Source organism: Atta colombica, unplaced genomic scaffold (genome assembly GCF_001594045.1).
Source record: "Atta colombica isolate Treedump-2 unplaced genomic scaffold, Acol1.0 scaffold236, whole genome shotgun sequence".
Lineage (NCBI taxonomy): Eukaryota > Metazoa > Arthropoda > Insecta > Hymenoptera > Formicidae > Atta > Atta colombica.
The window spans coordinates 254,847-265,819 of NW_017259334.1; the positions used below are offsets into that span (position 1 = coordinate 254,847).

Genomic DNA, 10,973 nt, shown 5'->3' on the forward strand with positions numbered 1-10,973 from the left:
TTGTATGTTAGATAAAATATTATCGACTACACATAATATATTTTATATTGTTTAAAAGAAGTAGTTATGCGAATTGCAAAAGAAGTGACAACAATGCTATTCCGTCATTACGTATAATATGCTACGTGATAATTATTACGTGAAGCATCTTTCGAGGATACACGTGGGTTGAATTCAAGTTTGGTATCATGATGTATCGTTTACCAATTTTGTCATCGAACGGATATATCCCTGATGAAATTTATGGAGGAAGCCGGAAGTAGTTGGCGGACAATGAGCAGCGGTACCCCACTCGTGATATCTGCATTTGAATAATATTTCTAATTAGTCTCTCCTTTTCCTTCTCAAGTCGATGAACTCGACCAAAGAAAACGACCTTCGTTCATCATAAAATAAGTCTGTAAATCTCAAGTTCTGTCGTTTAAGTTCCACTGTAAGTGTAGGTTGTCTCAAGAAACGGAGCAGGAAGTATATTCTCCTGCAAAATTGTTCTCAAAATTGGATAGCCATCGTGAACACAATATTTGAATATATGAACATATTCAAAAAGTTGTTCATCTTTTATCTTAGAATTTTATGCATAATAATTTAATAAATAAAGAAAGACTAAATATAGTCAAAATTAGATTTTTGTACTTAATAATATTTATACTCACACATAAATTTTAAATACAATCTTCCAAGTATGTAAACTGCCTACCGATTACTATAAATCTTAAATATAATCATAAACTAAAGCTAAACTAGTAATGTCACAAATTAAATTGATTATCAATTTAATAATAATGTACTCAGAGAAAAAAGTCACATCAGTAATTATAAATTTGTAGTTAAATAACGCTTCAATTATATATTATAAAGTTCTTCTAAGAGCACTAAATAAATTATAAACTAAAAATAGTAATATTGACCATATAATAATATTGACAAACTACAAATGATTAATATCATAACATTATCTTGGTTCACTTAATTTATCTATTGTTCTTTTTAAAACTTTATATTACATTTTTTATAATACATAGTTACAAATTTTTTATGTATAGATAATTTCTAGAAATTTTAAAGTTACTGAATTTTGACAGAACTAAAAACTGTATTGTCGAGTTGTATCTTTCATTTACTTTTGTCTTCGAAGTTCGAATTCAATGTTACGCCTTTTATTGTATGCTGAGCACGCCGCATTTTCTTTTTCTGTGTCCTTCTGATAACAATGTCCGCGTATTGCTCGTGGCTGAGCGACTTTAGTGAAAAGATTTTAAATGTATTTTTTAAAGTTATGTCAATTAATGGTCAATTAATTAAGTGCTCTTAAAAAGAGTCTAAACTAGAAAAATGTAATTGTTATGTCTCATTTTTATGAAGTGTAAATAACTATTTAATTATGTAGTTGAGATGCTTTTTCACTATCAATTAATAATATATATACAAATATTATTGTCATAATTATATGTTTACAGTGTTGAGTACTAGATTAGTAGCTATTTTACTTTATAAAAATAATTACAAATATTATAATTGCTATAGTTATCATAATTATTTTTTTCCCAGTGTGCAAATAAATATCTTAAAAGTATTTAATCTGATTTCATTAACCTCATTACTTTTTGAATCTATCTCACTAATAACAAATTATTAAAATAGCTTATTCATGTTACACTTCCATCTTCTTCGAACACTGTAAGTCTTAAATGAGAATTCAATACTAAGAAATTACGCGTGAGAATAAGTACAACAAACAGGAAAAAAATATGCATTGCAGAATTTACTATTGGTAACAGTAAATAATGGTGATTTAGTACAAATCGACATATATCACAACGTATTATTAGATATCGTTGTTATTAGATATTGACAGAGAAATTATAATACACGTTTTCTTTAGAAATTCGTCATAATCTCATACTTTCAGATAGTTAGAAAAAATAAGCAATAAGTCTGGGAAACAAGTCTCTTTGCGAAATCCGACGGAAGTGATCACGAGAATGGAATAAAAAAAGTGCAAAAATTAAACGGTACACACACACACACACACACACACACAAAATAAATTTCAATTACACGAATCAACGCGTGAATTGGAGAATATTGTAGTCATTACGGTAATTAAAAATGCGCTTCATAATCCAATGCAGAAATTTCCTTTATTATAGAAAAAATTGATCACGACGTAAGGATCAAGATAATCTGGCCAGGATCCAGTTAGAAAGTATGTTTGCAGTGCTATCACAATTATGACGATGCGAGCGTTTCCTGGTAACGCAGGGTGACCGTTATCCGGCATACTGTGCGGGAAAATAAATAAATTTGTCCATAGCTATTTCATTACCTGAGCGCATAGAAAATCATGGCCTTGTGCTTAGAAATACAGTATTCTTTCACGCTTTATCAGAATTTATTATATACTGCAGAATATCAGACTACAAAATAATCTATTATTCGACGATCTTTCTGTTTCTTAAACAGATAATTAAGCATACCACAAGCACAAATTTTTCAGAAATTATGTAAACCCCTTCGGAACTCATGGTAGGTCTATTAGAGATTATTCATTCAAAAAGCTTTTTGTCAAAAGCTCTTTAAAAAAATATTTGTTAAATTTTCTTTACATTACATATGCAAATTTGGATTACCCTTATTAAAAAATACATTCAGTATTTATTCTTAAAGCGAAATACATTTAGTATTTATTCTTTTCATATGAATATATTTTATGTTGGTTCTTTGAAATTTATCCTTTTAATTAATAATAAACCTTAACTACCTTTTCAATATGATATAATACCTGGTTTTCTTTCTTCAATACTTTGTACTTTTTTTCATTATTTTTTTATTAATAAAAATATATACGTTTGCTTGATACAATTGTATTCTTTAATATCTAGCGTCTTAATTAAAAAAAAATTTTATAATATGTTCATGCTTATGAAAACTACATACATATAAGCAATTGAATTGGGTTCTAGAGTCAATAGCTATAAATTTTAACATTCGAAGAATTGATCAAGGTTTATTCGATAAAATTTGTTCGATCGAATAGCGCAATTGGCGCAATTCGCGAGCCATTTCCCAACGCCGAATTATTTGCGTTCCTTCACGCTTGGCTTCACCTCGGAAAGCCGTGTTCAAACGAGTCTAGGAGTCATTGCTCGCTTTTTACACGCACCGTTTCGTGCCGCTTAACAGGAAGCCCGAATACTTTCTAGCGCTGACCTAGGATCCAGTCCAGTTCTAGCTATAGCTCTCATGGGATTCAGGTTCCACTAAGATCCCAGCCTTTTCCTCAATCTTCGATTTACACGCAATTATCTCTTTTATTTTGGCTGTGCAGATTGCGAGTTCAACAATGATGAGAAATCGAGCGGATGTTTGCATTTATTGACTTAATGACAGTTGATATTATAAATACAGTTAATCGTGTCTTTGCTTTTCATAAACTATTACTTATCGTTCACTTGTATGTACTTGTATGTTTCTCATTCAACAATGTAGTTTCATATATATAAGTACATAGTATTTTCTTTTTTGCTGCTAAATTATTCATATAATTGATGACATTTAAATCTGAATGAACATAAAGGACAATTCGATTTTAACATCCTACAAATTATCAATTTAACCTTGTGCTGAAATACGTTTTATACATTTTAACATAGTGTAATGTTTTATGAAAAATATCTCATACATTAATTACGTCCCTCCGGAGCTAACGCCAAATAGTTATTACTGACACCGAAATTAAAACCCATTTTATTTATGTTAATTATCCTTAGAAACTATCGGTATTGAGTGATATAATATTATATCGATATGTACATTCTACGGATAATAAAATAAGCCACTTTTAATTAATGTAACATAAGTTTTTCACATTGCTTCTAGTGATTATAAATATTATTTAAATATATTTAGCACTCATTTTTATTAAAATACATTTATCATTCATTACTTTTTTGTACGAGTTATATCATTTTGATTTTTTAAAATGAATCCTTGTAATTAAAGTCTTAACCGACTTTTTTATATACATGGCTTTCTTTTGCTGTAATGCTTTCCCAGTTTTTTCTCCATTGCTTACAACTTATGTTTTTATTAATAAAAAGTATTTATAAGAAATATTTATAGTCTAGATTTTTACAAACACAAATAATCTAGTTATTAATTTAAAAGAAAAGAAAGAAAAAGCACATTATTAAATGTATTTTTGAAATGATGAATGTGGCGTATGTTATTCACAAATTGTGTGTGTATTCCCTTATAACACTTAAGTAAAAAATATACGGTGATATAAAATTATTTAAATTTAAGATTACTATCACGCTCTCTCTCTCTCTCTCTCTCTCTCTCTCTCTCTCTCTCTCTCTCTCTCTCTTTGTTATATAATACTAACCATCGCAGAGAGCCTACTATTTTGCACATGCATTACAAACAAAATTTTTAAAAGCTGTCACCGAGCTTTTGGCTCCTTTTATAAATCGATTGCCTACAACATCGTTTATCTCATCATCGTTCACATTTGCTGACTGTTCATTTACGCACAAAAATTATTGCTTATATACACTATTGCGCACAAATATAAAATTAAGAGAAAAAGACACTAATTAAGAAACTAAAATGACATATTTTGTATAGAGAAAAATGAATAAAAGTATATTTTAATAAAAATAAATTTGTGTGCAGATGTAATGTACAAAGAAAATTAGTATTTTTTTAAACATTTTAAATAAAGAGATTTATAATTGAATAGATCCAATAAACCTCTCGTCAGCTTCGAAAATTTAATACATAAGAGATTTTCTTATTAGCGACACAGTATAGATGAGAACAGTAGATTCACTCAGTCAAAAATGAATGTTAATGATCATCCTTTGAGCATGACCATTCTGCACAACTAACAATATTGTTCACTAATCAGTTTTCTTTATTCAAATATTACAGTCTTTGTAGAAAAGCAACTTTGTTCTAATAATGTCCATTTCCACCAACGTAGATTAACTTTAATCTCGATTCAACTTATTCTTCATCTTTTTTTAATCTTTAAAATTAGAAAAAGACGAAGAGTAAGTTGACCCGAGATTAAAATTAATCTACATTAGTGGAAACGGGCATAAGTGCTCACGCACAATCAACACATGGCAATCGTTTAGCAGAAAGATCAAAGGTGTCGACACAGAATGAACTTATTGTTCTTACTTATATTATGTTGGCGGGTCCAAACGCATTTGTTCACAAGAAATACATATAAGTCACAGGAAGCGAACCAGTTTAAATACTCTGACTTACTACCACAAATTTTTTTGAGAGCAATTCGAAGGACATCAACTCGATTCCATTTTATCGGTTTCGTATTATAATTGTAAAAAACAGGACAACATTTGCGCACCTATACAGATGGATAATCGTTTTTTTTGAAGGAGACATTTCACATACATTTATATATATGTATGTACACACGTATACACGTATATGTATGTATATGTATGTATACATGTATACACGTATACGGTTGTAATGCGCGCGTCCGGATTCCCTGATAAACCGTTATAATCGTCAAGGATCGACTATCTCGAATAGAGTAATGGGGGGGGCATGTCAGATATTTAGCTCTCACCACAGAAAGATTTCTTACCAATGACGACGTAATCATGAATAATCGTAATCTTGTCGTGGTCGGTCCTAATCGATAAGATACTTCCTGCTAATCGTAAGTCTAACGGGTTTTGCATTCGGGATACGTACGGTTCGTCAGAGACGACGTGTTTACGTAAGAAAACATTCGAACGAGACTTATTTTATGCGAATTAGCTTCCTCTACTCAACTACGATTGTAGAAGTGTGACACAATCAAAAGAGCAGAAAAGCGATTCATTATCTATGAGAATAAAAATTTATTAATCAATACACTTGAAAGATAAATAACTTAAAAAAAGAACGAGACAGTTATCTTCTTTGATTGTCTTTAATTGTGTTCTTCGATTCTACACTCTAAAAAAAAAAAAATCTAAAAAATATAGACGTGTATTTAATAAATTTTAACTATTAAGTTAAATGTATAGCTGATTAATTATATTAATTAACTACACATTAAATAAAATATTCTCATTTATCTTAATTATTTTTAGAAATACATTTTCTTATTGTAACAATTTTTTATCCAGATTCTGTTATAAATTACTATCAAACTTTTTTTATTATCTTCCAATACAATATAAAAGAATCTGTATAAAATCTATGAACTCCTTAAATTAATACAATGAAAAAATAATGATAAAATACAAACGAGCGTTAGGAGTCAGCGCTGGATATTATAATATATATTGCGCAATGTTAATTAATACTATACCTACTAATATCTATTATGTCACAAATTCAATTTTGTACGTTCGGCACATTTTGCCATTAATTTTTCATTGTATAAAAGAATCTGTTATTTAATTACTTTTTAAATTATTTTTGAAAATAAAAATTTATAACTTTTTCACAATTTTTTCATTTTGTTAAAAAATGAATCTCCTCTAATACCTTAATATTATATTATATTATATTATATGCGGTGTTTATATAATTCTTATCCCACGTACACACGCACGCACGCACGCACGCACGCGTATGCGTATTAAGGATATATATTTATTACACATACTTTTTAATAAAATGGAGAGGTTAAGAAAAAATTATAGATTTTTTTTTATTGTATTGGAAAATAAGGCAAAAAGTTTTACAACAATTTAAAATGTAGATTGAAAATTATTTCAATAAAAAAATAGTTAAGATATAAAATAAGAGAAAATTTTCATTTAAACTATAATTTTGTATTGTTAAATATGTTAAATATATTATTGTTTGTTAAATATAAATATTAATTTTATTAAATTATTTCACATATATAAATAATATTTATTTATATACGGAAAATATAAATTTCCAATTCCGATTCTTGCAGAGATTGCACTGATACATTTTTAAATCCACGCCCACATTTTTTAGAGTGTAATTTTAGTATTTCTCGTCAACGATTATTGCAATCAAAATTTTAAGAGACCACGATCACATGTATGATTAAGGAAGAACTCTCGCACGAGTTTCCACAACGCAATCGGCATCTTCGAAACTGAGGAGGCCTAATTATCCGACCACTAATTAAACGCGGATGCTCGTGGCAGATCGCACGACCGCTTGCTCCAGTTAATCGTGAGGCACAATTGTGACGGTCCACGGACGGACAATGGCGCGTTGGTTGCATAAAAGCGACTATACAACCGACAGTACGAACCGCAAAATATAATAAACTTTCACGATCCGTATGTCATGCCAACGATGCGACGGTGTATCGCGAAGCACACGAGATCGCTTTCCAGTGCTTCCCACGAGTTCGCTCATCTACGATGCGCCTCGCGACCGTTGCGTCACGCGTCTACCCACAATTGCTTGCGACTTGGAAAACGCATCCATGTAATACACGCATGTTCTGTTTTAATTACTATATTATATTTTTTCATTGCTTCTTTTTTTTAATTTAGAATCTACTAAGAGCTGTTATTTTTTAAAAAAGAGGAATATTAAAAAAGACAATTTTTTTTTGTAAATTTTGACTTTTTATGAAATGAAGTTCGTGTTTGAGGAGCATCTCGAAAATTGGAAAAAACATTGAAATTTTGATAAATATACATCATGTTCGTCATCACTCAATTTTCCAAATGTTTTTCAAACAAGCTTTTCAATAACCATGTAAAAAGGTATATCATCAGAATACCGTCAGAAGGTATACCATACCATATTCAAAAGGTTGAACAAACATCTTTTTAGAATTATATTCTTGAGGCTTCCACGGGTTTTCCACTTTCTCTATAAAGATTATGCGTTTCGCGGGTTTCCTCCAGATCTATTCTTGGAATACCAAGCTCAGGTATCAGACTACTCCTCGCCCTGATGAAGTGGAACTGCAAGGTTCACGAAACATTGGCATTCCAAGAATGGATCTGGACACGAAGGAAATCCGCGAAACGCATAATCTTTATATCTTTTTAACATTATCTCTTTTTATTAAAATATATCCAAGACATATCTTAAGAAAAGTAAAAATTTTCAAATTTTATATTATGTATCGATTCTGTTCTAAATACAATTCTTCAATTAGAAAAAGTAATAAAGTTGAATTCAAACAGATAATAGAAAAGAATTGAAAACGAAAGAAATGGCACTAATAAAAATAGGAATAGATTTTAGAATCTAATATAACATCATAATAAAATTAAATCTATAATACATTACTTTTAGATCTGAAACTTGAAACAAGCAATTTTGTGATTAGCTGTAGTTAACTTATGTTTAATGGTGCTGTAAATAATTAATTAGGGATGCATTGGATACATCCGGGAAAGAATACTGGATATTTGTCAGATATCCGGTACTACATTTCTAAAAAATATATCAGTACTATATTATACATATCATTTCAATATAAAATTTCGGTTGGATATATTGCCAACACTCCTTCTTCGTGCGCGCGCGGGATATCCTTATAATGGTGCATCCTTATAATTAATATCAAAATGCAATTCTTTTTTCTTTTCTTCTAAATAATTAATGAAGTGATATTTAATTATCAGTTTATTGCCAAAGTTATAGTGTGATTTTTTATAAAGCTGTTTTAAAGATGTTTTAAGATAACAAAAAAGAATTAACAGACATTTTATTTTTGGAGATACAATAAAATTAAAGATTTTCTTTTTAAATAGAGAGAGAGAGAGAGAGAGAGAGAGAGAGAGAGAGAGAGAGAGAGAGAGAAAATTAATCATATATAAAAATTACAAAAAATTTTAAATGATTACTACATGGATGGTATTTATTTAGTCATAAAACTTTGAAAAGAAAACTGTAAGAAGAGTTGTATATTGCAATAATATACTGTTATATTCCATTCAGATGGAATTTTTGACCACATTTTTAGATTCCACAGTGCAAGGGTGCGATATATTTGCGAGACGTGGCAAACACGGAAGAACAGCGTGATGCTTAGATGACTCCGCTGGGGTTTCGTGACAAAAAAATAAGATTTGCTAGTCCGGAGTTAATAGACACAGGTGCGCAGTGCAGCGTAACGTCATCAATAATAATTCTCGTGACTTTCTGGCGACGGTTATCGCGGTACTCGGTTACGCGAGGCGAAATATGCAACCGCTTTGTGCCACAATTCAGCCGCAGAGAGAGAGAGAAAGAGAGAGAAAGAGAGAGAGAGAGAGAGAGAGAGAGAGAGAGAGAGAGAGAGAGAGAAACCGTAAGGAATTTTATGGGAACGGGTGTGTATTCGACGGCGTACAGAAACGACGATATCTTCCGCGTTCTTTCGCGATTATGACGAACGTTCGACAAAAGCAAAGAAAAAACATTGAGTTTCTTGAACGATACGCTCCACCAGTACGACTCACGTGTGTCATGAACTTAGAATTTAGAATGGTTAATCCGCTGCGACGAAACGTACGTTCACTAATCACTAAATGTACCGATACGCGCAATCACGACGAGCAAAGTTCCGAGAAAAATTATACACCGCCTCCGTTACTCCGTTCGACGATATCTACGATCGTTTAATTACAGCCGTTCGACGTATAAGATCGACGTCCTTTCACATAGAATGTCTTGTCTGTTACAGGAATATGCTGATAAGAGAATTGGCGACCATTTGGGTCGCCGTCCTCTTGTGCCATCCTCAGCTAACGGACTCTCAGGTGAGCATTCAAGTATACGTTATCGAGCCGAAGTTTCAATGTTCAGAGCTATGTGCGTTACTCTTTCATTAAGTACTTGCATAGAGTGTCCAGGACATCTCGGCCTTATAAATTCATTAAATATTTTAATGCTATTTATAACAAAAGAAAAGTTTTGCTAAAATATTTAAAAAATTAGCCAGATACAGAGCTGAAAATAATTTTGTTGGATCATCAAAATAATTATGTACGACACTTTGATTACTAGAAGGTCAAAATTTTTTCAGTATTATCACACTTGAGTTACAGAATTATTTTTATAGTCCAACAAAATTATTTTTAAATTTTAATTTAATTTAATTTATTATATATGTAAAGATATTTACATTGAGGTATGCAAGAATGAATGAATAAACAAATATGTATATATCTAAATTTTTAGATATTTTAGCAGTTTTTTTTTGTATACACATTATTAATTGTATACACTGTGGGAAAATTTGTATCGAATATAACACATGTCTCAAACGATCCATTCAAATTTTTCATTTAATATGAAACATAAAATATTATTATGTTTAATATAAGATAAATATGTTAGAAAACAACGCAGATATTGTGTTTAAAAAAAGTGATCATAAAAAATTTATTAAAAAACTACTAATTTAAATATAAATTTATATACAATATAAATGTTAATAAAAATAAAAATATATTTTGGGTTGTTAATTGCGAGCATGTGAAAAATTATCAATAAATTACAATAAATTATCAATAAATTATTTTAAATTAAAATCTGCTTAATGTTTACATAAATTTATAGTCTTTTGACTTTATTAGTTTATGTATAGCATAATTAATTAAGACAATTTATGTTTTTTTCCTCTAATTTGCTCGTATTGAACGTTCTAGTGCTCCTGTAAGGATTAAAAGTTAACTGCCATCTATCATCTATTGATATTCTCGTTCATCTTGCATATTGCACGTAATACACTGTGCAGCTGCAAAAAAACATTCGAATTAATCAATCTGTATACTGTCACCTTTTTCGTGACTCAATCATTGTTTTTTATCTCTCACTCCTCAATAGGAAAACATTTGTGAAACTATATAATAAAATCTTGCATAAAATTTGTAATCTGCAATTACATAGATATATTTACAAAAATAAATGTACAAGTATTAATCTTTTATTATTTAACAATAATATAGCGAATTAGCATATATATATATAATTTTGCATATACATATACATATATATATATA

The 10,973-nt window shown here is 29.9% G+C and overlaps 1 protein-coding gene across 1 annotated transcript in view; it reads left to right on the top strand.

The window, feature by feature from the left end:
- Positions 1-10,973, top strand: part of LOC108688617 (sushi, von Willebrand factor type A, EGF and pentraxin domain-containing protein 1) — a 54,542-nt gene that overhangs the window by 9,038 nt on the left and 34,531 nt on the right. The window contains exon 2 of the mRNA XM_018194949.1: positions 9,653-9,728. Within this exon, the coding sequence (XP_018050438.1) occupies positions 9,657-9,728 (72 nt within the window). The 5' untranslated portion in view covers positions 9,653-9,656. The remainder of the gene's footprint in view (positions 1-9,652; positions 9,729-10,973) is intronic.